The sequence below is a fragment of the Rhipicephalus microplus genome, chromosome X (genome assembly GCF_043290135.1).
Source record: "Rhipicephalus microplus isolate Deutch F79 chromosome X, USDA_Rmic, whole genome shotgun sequence".
Taxonomy (NCBI): Eukaryota; Metazoa; Arthropoda; class Arachnida; order Ixodida; family Ixodidae; genus Rhipicephalus; species Rhipicephalus microplus.
In genome coordinates, this window is record NC_134710.1 from 130936366 (window position 1) to 130953714 (window position 17349).

General features: G+C 41.8%; 1 protein-coding gene across 1 annotated transcript in view; it reads left to right on the top strand.

The window, feature by feature from the left end:
- LOC119176465 (C-Maf-inducing protein) overlaps positions 1 to 2427 on the top strand; it is a 71142-nt gene extending 68715 nt beyond the window's left edge. Inside the window, exon 16 of the mRNA XM_037427754.2 lies at positions 1932 to 2427. Within this exon, the coding sequence (XP_037283651.2) occupies positions 1932 to 1985 (54 nt within the window). The 3' untranslated portion in view covers positions 1986 to 2427. The remainder of the gene's footprint in view (positions 1 to 1931) is intronic.
- The last annotated feature ends 14922 nt before the right edge of the window (positions 2428 to 17349 follow it).

Here is a 17349-nt window from a genome sequence, read left to right on the forward strand (position 1 = left end):
CCGCTGCAGGAGGCCACAACTTGTCCACAAGAGCACATTTTGAAGAAAAAAAAAAAAGCTCAAGGTTACGAGGTGCGTGTGACGTATTTTCTTTTGCTGTGCCATCACTCCCTGCTTAGCTTTCAGCGATTTCATCGAGACAAGAGAAGTGAGATTGCTATTGCAGCGTGCAACAAATCTTTGTAACCCCACTTGTTCTGGACAAGTTCTAAAAAGTTTTAAAACGCTTATTATTAGCTTTTATTAGCTACACTATAAGCTCCTTTGGTGAATCCATTCCACTCCTACTCGAAAAAGCGTTGCAGGCCCCCTTTAAGAGGTGCAGTACTAACTGTACCACAAATTCCTACAAACTCGCACCAACTAGCACTCTTCCAAGTTATAGTTGACTTTGTCGAAAAGAAATTGCAAATTTTTGAGTGGTGTCAATGCCTTGTGTCAAGGGGTGAGCATGATCTCAGGAGCAGCCCGCCATAGAGCGTACCTCTCATATACGAGATCTCTGTTCATATAAGACAAACTGCCATGCCGAGAATGCATGCCCTCTCCACGCATCTGTCACAGGCTCATGGAAGTCCACTTGAGCTAATACAAAGATTTTTGGTTGCCACTGTTCTCGTTTATCAAACAATATGCGCAGATCTTTACTTTGGAATTCCTGCCTGAGATATGCACTACTTTGGAATTCCTGCCGGAGATACGTGCTAATGAAGTACTCTCAGATGTGGATTATTTATCAGGTTGCATTACTTCATTTGTTCCGAAGTGCCAAGTTTCCGCTTGAAAAAAAAAACAATTAAAAAAGAAAATTGGTTTCACTTCAGAACAAAATAATTTATAATGTTTCAGTTGCATTTTTTTCCTTCTGTTTTAATACACTGGCTTTCACAATGCATAAATTAAAAGTGTGACTGATTGCCAACTTTCACCTTTGCAAACGAGAACAGTAGAATTGTTTTTTCTTCAGATATAAGACTTTTGTGTAAGCAGCTACTGCAAATGGGAATATTTCTATAGATAACTCTGTAATGACTTCATATTCAAGTGTTGAGATCTTTTAGCCATCCAAATGCATGGTGCCATGACGGTACTTGAATGTATCAGCGCCACCTGTTGCCATGGTAGCGAGTGAAACACTCTTCTTGCCTGTTTGGCGTCACGTAGTACGTGATCTTATTACAAGATGGCAGCTCAGTTCAGTTCAGTTTATTACCTTAAAGGCCCCCCTTTCTAGGAGGGGCATTACATAAGGGGTGGGGTTTTATTTAGGTTGACAATAAGCAGTAAGAGTTGTTTTAGCATTGAAGATGATCAATAATACGGTCTTGAAAGGTAGATGATGAGGCGATGTTGGCGACCAATAATCCCTTGCATATCATCTCAAGGTATAAATTCTGCCAGAATGAGACCCTCGCTATGAATGTACATGTATAATCTATAAAGTAGATCGAGGGGATAACCGCCATCATAGCTCAGTGGTAGAGCATCGAATGCATCATTCGAAGGTCGCAGGTTTGGATCCTGCGGGTGGCAAGTTATCTTTTGATACTTTGTTTCTTCTCATTTAAATTACAATTACTTTTAATTACATCCCCTTTACTTGCCCAGGCATAATTGTCTGTTTGTTCTCATTAATATTGTAAGTTTCTTGTGCATCGTTTTTTTTCCTCCAAAGTTTATCAACAAGGTCCTTCTTTTCTGCTACTGAAAAGCAGAGTTAACAGGAAAAGAAGCTTTCACTATATACATGGTTATTCACTGTGTAGTAGTAATGGTAAATAATTCCTACTGTGCATATCTTTGTGTGTGTGTGTGTGTGTCTGTGTGTGTGCACTGCCCTTTTTTTGCACTCGCCCTTTGAAAGATGAAATGGCATCACCCATATTTCGTTTGCACGAGATATAAGTACTACCCATTTTTTCGTGTTTCAGGAGAAGCTGCCAGCACTACAGGAGTGTGATGTGCGGTACACAGATGCATGGTGATCAGTGCCATAAACACCTTCAAACCATGTTTGTTGAGGAGGGAGCCTAAGTTGTCTTCTGCCACCGTCCTGCTGGAATCCTGTATTTGGTGTCTTCTGTGGTCATCGAACTTGTTCCTATACCTGGTATTTTAGATATCACTTGCCCATTTCCTTACCCATGTTCTCTAAGGCTAGAAACTTGTATTGTGATGAGCCTGCTATCTAACATTCCTTTGATCTTCTGCAATTGGTATAGACCTTTCACTGTTAGTATTCTGAGGTTGTAATGATTATTCCTTGCTTGTCACATTTCCAGGGTTCTTGTAATGAGTGTCTTTTTAAATAAAACTTTATTTATAGGTATTCAAAAGTATTGTGGTAGTGTTATTTATTAATTTATTTTACCAATTAGGGTTTATGAAAGATATTGCAGCCATGCATTTAATTTTTTTATTTCATTCTGCATGTACACATGGTGTGCTGTTATTGATAATGGCATTCTTGTCTTGCCTCGCCATGGTACTTGTGTATTTGTTTCCACCTGTAAGCTGTTTTCTGTTTTCCCATGGAGATCCCATTATTATAACTGTGATCGAACGCCAGTTGCAGCGTAGCCTGCAGCTCATTCAAGGTGATTATTGACCTGTGCTTTTTGTGCAGGATTCAGATGGCTTGTCTGCCTTAAATTTTAGGCATGCCAATAAAAAGACAAGAGGCTGCTTTCAAGTACCAGAAAGCTGACTCTAAGCTCGGACAAATCGCTGGAGTACTTTTTTTTAAACATTGGTTTACATAAACCTTTCAGAGGAGGGCATTAATGCATTACTTTGTCATCATTGTTTCTTATGATCCAACAATTTGCCAAAACATGCCTAACTGCTTTGTATTATATTGGCAGTGAAACTTGTATCTGAGATGTCATGTAGCATATTCAATGTATATTGTTTGTAGATGTGTATGTATGAAATATGTTCAGGGATAGTATACTTTCTGTATGCATGTGTATATATATGCATTGTGTGCCATGTGCAGCTGAAACAGGTTCAATCTGTGGGCCATCAAGGGCTTGGAAGTATCATTTTACTTTTGACCGCTCAGAGTGCTGTGCTGTGTTGTATTGGTGATCGTGTCTTGCCAGAATATATTAGAGTACTACTGTATTAATTTATCAATAATACTATATCATGTAGATGCACTAGTAGCCTGTAAATGTAATTCTTGTATGCTAAGCTGCCCGTAGAACAAGGTGTAATTAGTGAGAAGTTGCGATTGATGTAGTTTTGCCTGCATATTATAATGCATCATTTTTGAGTAATGAGGTGCTGCATGTCTAGATATAACACCAAGAGACCCCAAACGAATTCTTGCAGCCTACGCTGCTGTGTTCTAAGTCTTTGCCTGCTGTGGGGACTCAGCATGGTGCTTGGCTTCATTCTGGGCTATATGCCAGGCCTATGCTCTCAGTCATAACGAGCTTCTCTTTTCTGGACCCTTTTGAGTCTCCTTTTTCACCCTCCTCCCACCCTGGTTAAGGTTGTGTCCTTACTCTCTGAGCTTGCATGGGACAACAGTGGTCAAATGAAACACAGGCGCCAGCCTGTGTCGTTCGAACAGTACAAAGTAGAGCGCATATATATATATTCTGTGAACACTGATGTATATGTATGCAGGAAGGCGTTCCTTTGGACAAATTAAAAACACAGCAGACTCTCTTTAAGATGAACCTGAGTGGGGATTTGAAAATTTGCTTGTTCTATCAGAAAGCTAGCTTCACAGATTCATTTGTAGGAAATAAAGTAGGGGTTCCCTAGCTGTCTATTTTATATCGAAACTTGGCTAAGCAGAGTTCATCTTAAAAAGAGCCTGTTGTAATTTGTCTTATAGTGGCACTTGATTTTTGGAGCACCTCAAACAGTGTAAGGTACAAAAGTTTTCTGGTCTTATAGGGTCGTGAGTGCGATGAAAAAAAAAACGGTAAAAGGTGTCTCGTTTTATTTGGATGTCAATCTTTTCTTTTCCCTGCTCTCTTGCTAATGGAAAATTCTAGTAGAGCTGTGAAAAGATGTGGAGTGAAGTGCTGCTCTGGTGAGCTGGCGAACTAGGGCTCATTTAGTGCCACAGAAAGTTGCCTGCCTGTCTCACTAAAATGTGAGCTTTGAAAATAAAAACAAGGAATGAGCAGCACACAGCTTTGACTTTCTGCTGCAGTTGTGTCAAAAAAAAAAAAAAATCTGCCTTAGCAAGCAACGTACAAACCATCTGTGTGCTTTCAGACTAGGTTTCACAAAACATTTACACTCTTTCTCGTAAACCTGCTTACTTTTTCTTGGCCTCTGCAGTGTAGTATTTCCTCATGTAGCATAAATTTTTGTGTAGCCTTTTTTTTTATGCTGCCTTTCTGACCTTCTGGTATCAAGTTCAACACTTATCACCTGAACAGCACAAATCATGGGGGAAACCTGAACTCTTGAGTGCTAGCTCACTTGACACAAAAATATGTACAAATTACTGCTTTCACTGATAAAGTTTATGAATTCAAAGTGTTGTCCATCTTGCAGGCTTAGCTTTTGATGTACAAATGTCTTCGCAGTGTTCTGTATGTTAGTTTAGTGCTTGGTGGGTTTGCTGCAATATGTAGTGTGGCATTCACGTTGCTTGTGTTAAACTTTCTGCCCAGGCAAAAATATAGATTTTTGAAAACTTCAAGTTGTTTACTCTGATTATGCTTGCAAGGCATAAAATTTCAATTAATTATGATGGAGATCAAACTTGTTTTGCTGCTTTATGGTTTTTGTGACTTGTGTATATGCTGACAAGTTCAATTGGCTTGAATGATTCTTGACTAGCTCATGAACACGAACAAGAGGTGTGGTCCTTCATATGAATGCTTTGATCCATAAAAATATATTTTTGTGGTTTGTATATCATGATGAAAAATCACTATGTGTGGTGACTGTCTTCTTCCTTTCATTGCATAGCTTGATACTGCTCACGTGTGGGTGTCTCATCACTTGCTTTTTACCATGCTTATATGCCAATACACATCACACAAACCTTATAAGGGCAGCGTGAAATCACAGCATGCATGCTTGGTTCTCTTGTGCTTGGATTCGAAAGGTCTCACGTTAAAAATGTGCGGGTGTTCAGAGAACATTGAGCATGCATAATACAATTCTGCATACTTTATTGGGTGGAGTAGTTCATCCACTGATGATGTTACCGGTGTAAAGAATGCGATGTGGAAGTGTAATATAAGGAAAAATGGCAAGCATTTGCTAAATTACATAACACATTCGTTGCTGCCCTCATCTGGTGCATGGGGCGTGTCATGCACAATAATGCGCAAGCGTGGCAATGCTTAAAACAAGTGTGTTGTGTACTTGCATTTAGACAATATACATACAGGTAACTTTGTTTGTGTGATGTATTGTGGATATTTATAACTTTGAAAGAGAGCAAGTCTGACATACTCTGGACACTCATGTGCACCACTTGCCGGGAGTAACTGCTAAAATTAAATTTGGGAGCATTGCATTTGACACTGTTTATAATACCCCCTCTTATTCATTGAAATCCTTTTGTCTATGATCTCTACCTTGAATATCTTGTTCATGTATGTGCTTAATGTCTGTTGCTTCAGTTTCTATTGCTGTATTAAATATAGATTATGTTTATGAATCGTGTGCTTTTTCTATCACGAGTTTTGCAGTAGCTGAGCTCCTGGCCTCATGTGCTGAGCTTGCATTCATGCAACCTCCTTGAACCTAGTGCGTGCAAATTACTACGTTGCACATGCCATGCTGGTATTTTTTGCATAGATTTAATTGGTCGAAATACAATAGAGGAGTTTAGCTGTATAATGTGAATGTTTCTTAGTGGGTTTCATAGGATGGTCCCAATATACCAGAACTAATTTTTAGACTTTCACTATGACAGCTAGCCATAAATGCTGTTGTTTTAGACATTTACGATTTTTAACATATATATCTCTGGTATTTTAAGTATACTATTAAATGCCTATCTCCAGTCAGCTTACGTGACAATTTTTTTTCTCCGGGGTTCATTCTTACTTTGTCAATCTAATTCACTTGTAACAATTTTGATGTAGTTTGATTATATTTCTAATGACTTGGAGGTAAAAATATTCATTTTAGAGCTACAAAGTATGGCTGGTGTCCTTTATTATTAAAATTGATAGGTATGGACAATTGCAGTCAGCATACCAATAAAATCTTGGAAGGCAAAGCTTGAAACTCAGTACAGTAATATGGTTGCAGCATTTGCAATGATGCTCATTTTGTGCATATCTCCTTGCTACTGATAAAATAGATGCAAGGGTCTTCTAGTCTGATGATTTTGGGACTTTAGGCTGTTGTGGGACTTTCGGCATTATAAAATGACCCAACACGAAGACTCCTTACCTAAATGTATGGTATTCTGGATGCTGTGGCAAAAATCTAGGCACGAAAGCCTGTGAAACTTGCCAAGTGTCGCACACTATTGTCTAGCTGGAGCCCAGCTTATGAGCGGATGCGTTGTGGTAGTGTAAACCATACAACTGATATTGTCAGAATATCCTGCAGTGTGTCTAGAAACCTACCACGTAGAGTAGCAGCCACATGCTATTACTGTACCTACATGGGTCCAACTGTTGTTGATACTTTACTAGTTTAACAATGCACTGTCATTTTATTGAGGTGGCCCTTGAAGTTTACATTTGTTCCAGCCATCAGGGCACAAGGCTCTAGATCCTGTGGCATATTTTAAATGTGAATTTGTATTCCAACATGAACTGTCATTGTTTCTGATTGCAGTATGCGCCATGTTAGAACATGTTGAAAACAAAAAAATGTCCACACTACATGTGCTCCGTCGGCTCTTGATAGATGACGCATACTACAACAGTGAAAAATACTTGGGCCTGTTGCAACATTAATTCATATCTTAATAGGCTTTCAATCACAAGAATTTGCCAAGTTTTATTTGTTTGCAACTTCACCATATCCACTCTATAAAATTTCTCTATTAGAGTATCGCATGTCAGAACAAACTTTCCCACACTTCTGTCTTGCCTGTCCAAAAACTTGTCTGTGTTTTACTTGGCTGGCATAAAACTAAATGTGACGTGAAGAGAAGACAGGCTATACAAATGGTGTACTTCGAGAGACATGCCTAAAATCTGGCTACACTTATCGGGAACCATACCTAGATGTTTTATTACCATGCATGCATTTCACTTGTTCTCCAATATAAAAAATTTATTTACTTGTCATACCAGCAAAAACTGAATGAATGCAATATCTCCCTTTCTATTCTAAATAGGCAATATTTTTTATTCTAAGTGGCAATCTACCAGTCACGATTTGGAAGTGCTTGCCAAATGTGCTCCACCCCATTCTTATTCTTCTTGTTACTTCAATCTCGTGGTTCAGCTCCTTGGCTATTACCTGTCTTAAGTAGACATATTCCTTTACAACTTCCAGTGTCTCTTCACGTATTACGAAGTGCTGTTTCTGCTGAGATTGTTGCACATAGCTTTAGTTTTATGCATATTAATCTTCAGACCTACTTTCCTGCTTTCCGTGTCCCGTTCAGTAATCATGAACTGTAATTCGTCCCCTGAGGTACTCATCAAGGTAATGTCATCAGCGAATCGCAAGTTATTAAGATATCTCCATTAACTCTTATCCGTAGCTCTTCCCAATCTGTAGGGCCCTAAAATCCTCCTGTAAACACGCGGTGAATAGCATTGGAGAGATCATGGCTCTCTGCCTTACACCCTTCTTTATTGAGATTCTGTCGCTTTCTTTGTGGAGAAATATGACGGCTGTAGATCCTCTGTAGATTTTTTCCAGTATGTTTATGTAGGGTTCTTTCATGTCCTGATTCCATAGTGCCTGCATTACGGCTGATGTCTTGACTGAGTCAAATGCCTGCTCATAATCTATGAAAGATATGTATAGGGGTTGGTTGTATTCACCACATTTCTCTATTACCTGATTGATAGTATGAATATGGTCTATTGTGGAGTAGCCGGTACGAAATCCTGCTTGGTTTTTGGCTGATTGAACTCTAATATGGTCTTAACTCTATTAGCTAATATTTTTTTTAAATAGTTTGTAGAGAACGGAGAGTAAGCTGATCGGCCTGTAATTTTTCAGGTCCTTGACGTCTCCTTATGGATTAGGATGATGTTGGCGTTCTTCCAAGATTCTGGTACCCTTCCCGTCAAGAGACACTTGGTATATAAGGTTGCTAATTTTTCTAACACAATTTCTCCGCCATCTTTCAGGAGGCCCGTTGTTACTTTATCCTCACCAGCGGCTTTACCTCTTTGCATTCCTTCTAGGGCTTTCTTTACTTCCCTGTCGTTACTGGTAAGATGTCGAATTCTCCTGGACTATTATAGTTTCTCACAATATCATCCTGGTTCTTTTGACTTCTGTACAGCTCTCTGTCGAACTCCTCCACCATTTCGGTTATCCTATCCATATTGGTTATGACATTGCCTTCCTTGTTTTTCAGTGCATATATTTTATCTTTGCCTATGTACAAGTATGCCTTCGCAGCTTTTAGGCTTCTGCCACGTTTTACAGCTTGCTCAATTCTTTACACGTTATACCTTCTGATGTCAACTGCCTTATGCATATGGATTAACTTCGAAAGCTCCACTAGTTCTATTTTGTTGGTTGCATTTGAGGCTTTCATCGTTTGTTGTCTCTTAATAAGATTTTTCGTCTCCTGAGATGGTTTGCCAGTTTCCCGTCTAGTGACTGAACCTTCAACTTTAATTGCACACTCTTTGATGATACTAGTAAGATTATTGTTCATTGTATTGATGCTAACGTTGGTTATCTCATTTAGTGCCTTGAATTGATTTTGAAGCATAACTCTGAATTCCAGTATTTTTCCTCTCACCGCCAGTTCATTAATTGGCTTCTTGTGTATAAGTTGTCGTCCTTGCTTTTTAATCTAGGTGAAAATGAGCTCTTATCATTCTATGGTCACTGCATCTAATCTTGCCAACTACTCCTACATCCTTACGATGTCTGGGTGTGCACACAGAATGAAGTCAATTTCATTTTTAGTTTTGCCATTAGGACTCATCACGTCCACTTACGGTTAGCACGTTTTCAGAAGAAGGTATTCATAATCTGTAAATTATTACGTTCTGCAAACTATACTAACAACTCCCCTCTTGTATTTCTAGAGACGATGCCATATTTCCCCACTGCATGGTCTCCGGCCTGTTTCTTGCTTAATTTGACATTAAAGTTCCCCATAAGAATAGTATACTGTGTGTTTACTTTATTGTTGGCTGACTCTATGTCTGCATAAAAGCGTTCAATCAAATGACCATCATGACTTGATGTAGGTGCATAGGCCTGTACCACCTTCATCTTGTATCTTTTGTTAAACTTAATTATGATACTTGCCACCCTCTCACTGATGTTATAGTATTCCTCTATGTTGCCAGCGATATTCTTGTGTATGAGAAGTCCCACTCCTAGTTACTTTCTGTCAACTAATCCACAGTAGCATAGGACGTGTCCATTCCTCAGCACTGTATAAGCCTCACGTGTTCTCCTAACTTCACCGAACCCTATTGTATCCCATTTAACACCCTCTAATCCTCAAATAGCACAGCTAGACTAGCCTCACTAGATAGCGTTCTAGTGTTGAAGGTAGCCAAGTTCAGATTCCAATAGCTGCCAGTCCGTACGCAGGGATTCTTGGCACCCTCCGCTGCGTCACAGGTCTGACCGCCGCCTTGGACAGTTGCTTCGCAGCTGCTGGGGACTGAGGGCCAAGGGTTAATTGCTGTGTTCATGGGAGGTTGTGGCCAGGTACTGCACCAGGATGGCCTATTTTGCTCTGGTGAGGGAGTGCATTACCAACAGATGGTCGCCCATGAGGCCGCAACTCAGACCTTTTTTCTTCTTCTTTTTTAACCATTCCTTCCTCACGCCTTTTAAGTAGATATATAAATGGGAATGGTTGGACAACTCTATTCGTACTGAATTTTGTCATGGCATGCTTGGCTGCTGCGCTATCTCTAAGTAGATGGTCTGTTTCACTTTATTAGCAATGTAGAAAACCACCTGACTATATATATAAGCTCCCAACTTCACCTGGCTCGTAGCTCGCCTCACCTTTTTTTTCCTAATTGTTTGAAAATCTAATTTTCCTATTAAAAAAAAGCACCCTGTGTGTTATCGAACTTCTGACCTTGCGAGCTTATGCCAGATTAGTGCCTTGAATGAATCTCATCATGCGTTTGTTTTCTCCTAACTTCTTCCTTTCCTTCTCAATAATGACATTGTTAGTGTCAAAGTGTCCGCAATGTGTCTGCAAACTGTACGCAAACTGACAAGTTGCACGCACCTGTTTTCCGACTAATCAGATACTTCCATGTGATTCTTACGTTGAGCGTATACGTCGTGGGCAGTTGGAGTGCATAAAAATTAAACGCGAAAAGTTTCTAGCCGCTAAAGAATAGACAAGCACTGCCTTTAAGCCTGTACTCTATTTTTCTGGCATTTTGGGGCAGTAAATAATAAAAAAAAACACTCTGGTAGACAGACAGAATAAGACAGTAACCCTCAGACAGGAGTCAGCTATACATATTAGTAATTACATCAACAGTTAGCCTAATAACGTAAAATAAAGGAGGGAAGGTAAGTAGCGAACTATTTCTAATAGGCATTTTAGTGTGACATGACGCCAAACAGCCTCATAAAGAGTGTGCCACACTTGTCGCCATGACTATAGGTGGTGCTGAATGACACTGCCACGTTTAAATTCACATATAAAACCCAATAAAGTAACTGGGGGGATGCCGCCATGGTAGCTCAGTGGTAGAGCATCGGACACGTTATTCGAAGGTCGCAGGTTCGGTTCCTGCTCACGGCAAGTTATCTTTCCACCCACTTTTCTTTCGTCACATTTACATTGCAATCGGGTCTAATAACTTCCCCTATACATTCCTTGGCATTATTGTCTGTTAGATGTCATTAATATTGCATAAAAACAGAAAAAGGAGCCCTTAAGTATACACTTCTTTCTCTTATATATATATATATATATAAAGAGAGAGAGACCACACTTCTAAATGCGACGGCAGGGCCAAAGATGTCTAGCTTGGAAGTAAAAATATTCATTTTAGAGAAATTAATGCTCAGTCCAAGTGTCTTGGGCAGTAACTAGTTTTTGGTATAGTAAAGTGGCAGGGGATTATCAGGCACTCATAATTCATAGTTCGCCCACTTTCCAGTTACATAAGAAAAAAACAGGTGCCTATCTGTTTTTGTAATCTTCAAAAAGGATTGATACTAGTTTGGTAATTGCTTACAAGGGTGCCATTTCACGCAGGAAAACGCACGCGTGGACATGAAAACCTGCGGGGTGCCAACCGCACGTACTACATACCCAGGCGTCGAACCCTTGTTTATGTACAACTATTGATCGTGCATCTGTATGAGGCTTGAGTAGTGCCATACAGGCTCTTTCAATTTGATTCGTGTTTCTCAAACATCAACGACTCGCTTCTGCATTTATGCACGATCGTGTAAATTATATAGTCTAACACTTGCATGGCTTAAAATCGACAGAGAAAATCGGCCTTGTTGAACGATAAAACTCATTGAGGCTCATTGAATAATTGATACATTCGATGAGCAAGCGGCAAAACAGTCAAAAGCAAGCTGCCGAAGCATATGATCAAGCACAGTGAAAAACATACGTTCACGCTCAGTAAAATTTGACAACGAATGCTGGTACCTCACATCAAAAAAAAAAAAATCAAATATTACCAATTGCGAAAATAACACTGAAGCACGTAGTGACAGTGCAAATATGGTCTCTAGTGCGAGGGACTATAGTGCAAGTTCAAGCGCTGCAAACTCTGTCTGCGTTCGTCAAGCCAACGCCTCCTTTATTTAGATGCCTGCCGCTTGAGAACAAAAACAGCTGCCACACCCTTTCCCTCCTTCATTTTCGATTGGATTGATATGGCTGTACCCTTTAGATCGGCCGGCGGCTGATGCCGCCTAGCCGTAATTTTTAGTGAACCAACAGCTAGATTTATCTTTTTATTTCCTTTAAATAGTGAAGGATAGGACTGGTAATTTGCAGTGAATAGTTTAATTTTCACTCGTGCCTTGACTTTAGACACCAATCAGATAACCTCCTTCTAGGTAATTCTACCCGCTTAAAGTCTATTTTGCCCTCCCTGTCCCTAAATCCCAGTGCTTTGAAAAACTCTGGCCATCATCCTGAACTTTAGGGTGAAGCCCTTTACAGACCATTATCAAGGGTTTGGCAGTTTCCTCCTCCTCTCTGCATGCACTGCATACCGTGTCTACCCCTTCGTATTTGGCCCCATATGTCTTGGTTCGCAATACTCCTGTCCTGGTCTCAAACAGTAGAGAACTATCTCGAGTATTATATAGATCCTTTCCTTGGCAATTTCCTGCTTAAAAGATTGATAGATCTCTAGTGTGGACTTCTTAATCATGCCAATTCTCCACATGTCAGTCTCTGTTTCCTTCACTTTCTTCTTAACCGATAGTTTTTTTTTTTGGCCACCTGCTGTTTTTCAAGTATTTACCAGTCAATTTCCTGGTTCGCTTCCTCCATTTTGTATCGACATTCTTCATGTACAAGTAGTTGAAACTTTCCTAGCCCAACGCTCCTCCCCCATTTCTCTCAATATCTTCTGAAATTTTAGCTTGCTGCTAGCTTCCCTGTCCTCGAATGATGTCCATCCAATAACACCTCATGCTGCCTGATTTGGTGTATTCCTGTGAGCTCCTAAAGCAAGCCTACCCATTCAGCGTTGCTTAATTTCTAATCTTGCTTGAACTTCTGATCTTATGCACAAGACCGCATTTCCGAACGTCAGCCATCGAACCATATTCCATATTCCTCTCACAACGTCATACCTATTGCGATTCCACAGTGCCTTAGTTTTCATCATCGCTGCATTCCTGTTACCTTTAGTCGTTACGTATATTTTGTGTTCTCATAGGTACTCGGTCCCATTGCTTATCCATACGCCCAGATGTTTCTATTTATCTGTTATCTCTAGCGTGACCTCTTGTATTCTAAGCTTACTGCCTTTACTATCATTAAAAATTGACTGCTGATTTTTTTCTTACTGAATCTGAAATCTAACCTATCTCCCTCATTACCGCAGATGTCCATCAATCTCTACAAATATTCCTTGTTGTCGGCCATTAGCACTATATCATCTGCGTAAATCAGTCCTAGTAGTGCCTGTTCAATGAGTTTTCCTAGTTTGACGAAAGAGAAGCTGAAGCTAAGTCCATTTTCCTATAATTTAGCCTCTAATCCTTGTAGGTTAAATCATGAATAACAAGGGTGACAGAGGACACCCCTGTTTAAGTCCCCATTTTATCTGTGTGGGCTTGGATACCCGTTTTTCCCATTTTATAACTACCTTGCTACTTTTATAGATATCTTTTAAAAGATTAGTGACTCCATCTTCCACACCCAGTGTGTACAGTATTCCCCACAAGTCCTCTTGAACCACTCTATCGTACGCTCCCTTGATATTTAAAATTACTAGCCACAGGGGCCTGTGTTCCTTTTCTGCTACTTCAATGCACTGTGTCAGTGAGTCAAAGGGAAAGTGGCGGTCATTGAAATGAGGGCCACACAAGTGATGATACCGAAAAGTACACTTCTGGCTAAGACTGCTATTCTTCGCGCACTGGTGGCCTCTGGATTTATGTTTTTTGAGAAAGTAGGGGAGCGTTAGCATACTATATTAGGTAAATAAATGCCGGGTAGCCTACTGGGAAGATAAATAGGGGCCAAATTGTATTGTATCAAGCAGACGAACCAAGTGCGAGAATTGCAAACCTGGAAGTAGCTGTACTCATGCAGAAAATAGGTGCTGCATACATTCACGGGCCTTGGTTATTTGCATGCTAAATTTAACGCTCTTAGCCCCTGATGGCTTTTTGAGACACTAATTTGGAGGGGACGCCTAATTTTCCTCCTGGATCATCGAGGCTTGCAGTAAAATAAGTCCGCTTTTTTATTTATTTCTACTTTCCCTTTAACTTTAGAAACACTGAACAAAACAGAACAGAACAGAAGGTTTTATTGTGCTAAATGAAGAAGAATACATGTGCATGATATACAGAAAGAGGTCCCATAGTCAGAGACTGCAAGGAGACCTCTTGTACAATGTAGAATTGAGAATGATTGTGATGTACATAGCAGAGAGACAGAGCTACAGTAAAATGCAAATTGAAACAAATAAAGTAAGAATATACCCTTGTAATCTCACAAAAACAATTTAAAAGCAAGAAAATGCTCTAACTTCAATGACAGTGATTACAGTACGCAACTCACAAGAAACAGCAAAACAGGCTAGTTAGTTGACATGATATGACTTTTTAACTTCGATTTAATTACCTTCAGGGATTGGCATACTTTAATGTCGGAAGGTAAACTATTCCAAAAAAAAAATTCCGGAAAAATGAATGGTTTGTTTGCCATAATTGGTGTGAACTTTTGGCAGTAGAAAGTTATTGTTAAGGGCAAACCTTGTGACATTGTTATTTGAGAGAATGGTAGTAAAGTGTGGAAGTTGGTTATTTATAGTTCTATACATGTAAATACCAAGGTTATATTTAACTAGCTCAGATGCAGTTAATATTGCCACAAGGCAGTAGTGGGATTGGGGCATAAAGCGGTAGGGGGTTCCTGGCTGAAAGAAAAGACTACGAAGTGGATAGAGACTGGTTCCAGCCCGCCAGTGCGCCAGGCATTGTCATCGCGTGTAATCGTTGTAAATATCTGTAAATATACGTTTTCTTTTAAGATTATTGGTGGAGGTAAGGGGTACGCCTACCTGGCTCTTCCGGCAAACCAACACGGAACTTCGGAGTGGTCGCCACCTTCATTTTCCTGCAATGGCTCAACAGGCCCACCCACAAGAGCAACAGCAGCAGCACCAGCACCAGCAGCACCAGCACCAGCAGCTGCCTCCTCTGATTCTCCTGCCTCCACGAGACCCCGGAACCTTCTCGGGCACAGGCAAGGACAAGGTGAATGTTGAAGATTGGGTCGCTTTGTACGAGCGTGTGAGCGAATACTATAGGTGGGACCCTACGTTGATGCTGGCCAACGTTGTATTCTACTTGCGGGATACGGCGCTCATCTGGTATGAGACGCATGAGTCGGAGTTGACCAGCTGGGACGTTTGCAAATTGAAGCTTCTCGAGTTATTCAGCAGGCCATTTGGGCGACAGCAGGCCGCGAGGAAAGATCTGGAATGTCGCGTGCAGACATCGACAGAATCATATGTATCCTACATACAGGACGTATTGGGCCTCTGTCGAAAGGTGGACGAGAACATGAGCGAAACTGACAAAATCACTCACATATTGAAGGGAATTGCCGATGACGCCTTCAATTTGTTGATCGTTAAAGATTGCGCCACCGTCGACGCGGTTGTGAAGGAGTGTCAGCGCTTCGAGCACGCCAAGAACCGTCGCATAACCCGCCAGTTTGCGCGTCTGCCTAATACTGCAGCCACTTCGACCTGTGAAGACAGCCCCAATTTCACGCAAGCTACATCATCCGAAAATGTCACCCGAATCGTTCGTCGTGAACTCGAAGCAATGGCTCCTGCAGCCATCGCCTCTGACGGTCCTCAAGACAACGCATCCACCGTCTCCCTCATCCAAGCCGTCGTTCGCCAAGAAATAGCAAATCTCGGCATCACACCTGTTTGCGCTGTTCGCACCACCGAGAGCTCGGCTTCTGTTAACCAGATTCCGGTGTACCCTTCACGCTACCCTTCCCGCTACCGGAACCCTGCTGAATGGAGAACGTCGGATGATAGACCGATCTGCTTTCACTGCTCTCGCGCCGGCCACATTGCACGCTACTGTCGCAATCGTTGGTCATCCAATTCATCTTGGAACACTGGGACATGGCGTCGCTTTGAAGGCAGTTCTCGCCGCTTTTCTACTCCGTACGATCCACAGCCTGCTCCTACTAACGTTCAGGGCCGAAGGTTCAGCCGGTCACCATCACCCCAAGGCCGCCGATCTCTCTCGCCGATGATTTCTCGATCCAGGTCCCCTGCACGACCTGGGCCCTCAACCTCGGGAAACTAGACCATGCAGCTCCCGGAGGTGACGCTGCATTAACGACCCATTCTGCAAATCCTCTGTTGACGATTCCTACACGCCGCAATATTTTGGACCTTTTGGTGGATGACGTTACCGTTACAGCCCTCATAGACACTGGTGCACAAATTTCAGTCATGATCGCTGCTCTCTGTATTGAACTGCGAAAAGTGATCACGCCTCCTATTAAGTGTGCAGTAATGCTTGCCGATGGGAGCACATCTGCCGTTCTCGGCATGTGTACCTCTCGCGTGTGTATTGCTGGACGCCAGACCGTCGTATTGTTCACCGTGCTTGAGCAGTGCCCACATGACGTGATTCTTGGCCTCGACTTTCTCTCTGCGCACTCCGCCCTTATCGACTGCTCGACGGGTCTTCTTCAGTTGGAACTGCCTTTTGACGCCGCTGTTGCCCATGACGCTCAAAGTCGCCTTTGCGCCACCGAGTTCCTGCATCTTCCGCCGCAAGCCGCGACTTACGTGCAGCTCGTGTGTGATCCGCCTGTGCGCGATGGTGAATATGTCGTTTCACCTATTACCGACGTTGTGCTAAAGCACTCCATTGCTGTCCCGCACACCGTGGTGAGAGTATGCCACAATCAGACCCATCTGTCTCTTTTGAACTTTGGTTTCTCCATGCATGTGCTGCTTGCTGGTATTAAACTAGGCGTCATGTCGTCGTTGCAAGAGTGTGATATTTCTGAACTGTCGGTTCAGCAACCTACTCCGCACGTCAACTTGCTCACTGCGCCCAACCTGTCAAGCATTGGCATTGCCAAAATGATAGCGCCAGATCTTTCGCCCTCCGAAGCACAAGACCTCCACCGTCTGTTGACATCCTATGCGGACATATTCGATCTTGACAACCGCCCTTTAGGCCAGACATCAGTTGTGACCCATCACATCAACACCGGCGATGCCAACCCAATTCATCGCCGCCCTTACCGCGTCTCCGCTGCCGAACGCTCTGTCATCCAGAAAGAGGTCGAGAAAATGCTCGCCAAAGGCGTCGTCGAACACTCATCTAGTCCGTGGGCATCCCCAGTCGTGCTTGTCAAGAAGAAGGACAACACATGGCGGTTTTGCGTCGACTATAGACATCTCAACAAGGTCACTAAGAAGGACGTTTACCCTTTACCAAGAATAGATGACGCCCTTGACTGCCTTCATGGCGCAAAGTTTTTCTCGTCCATTGACCTTCGATCTGGTTACT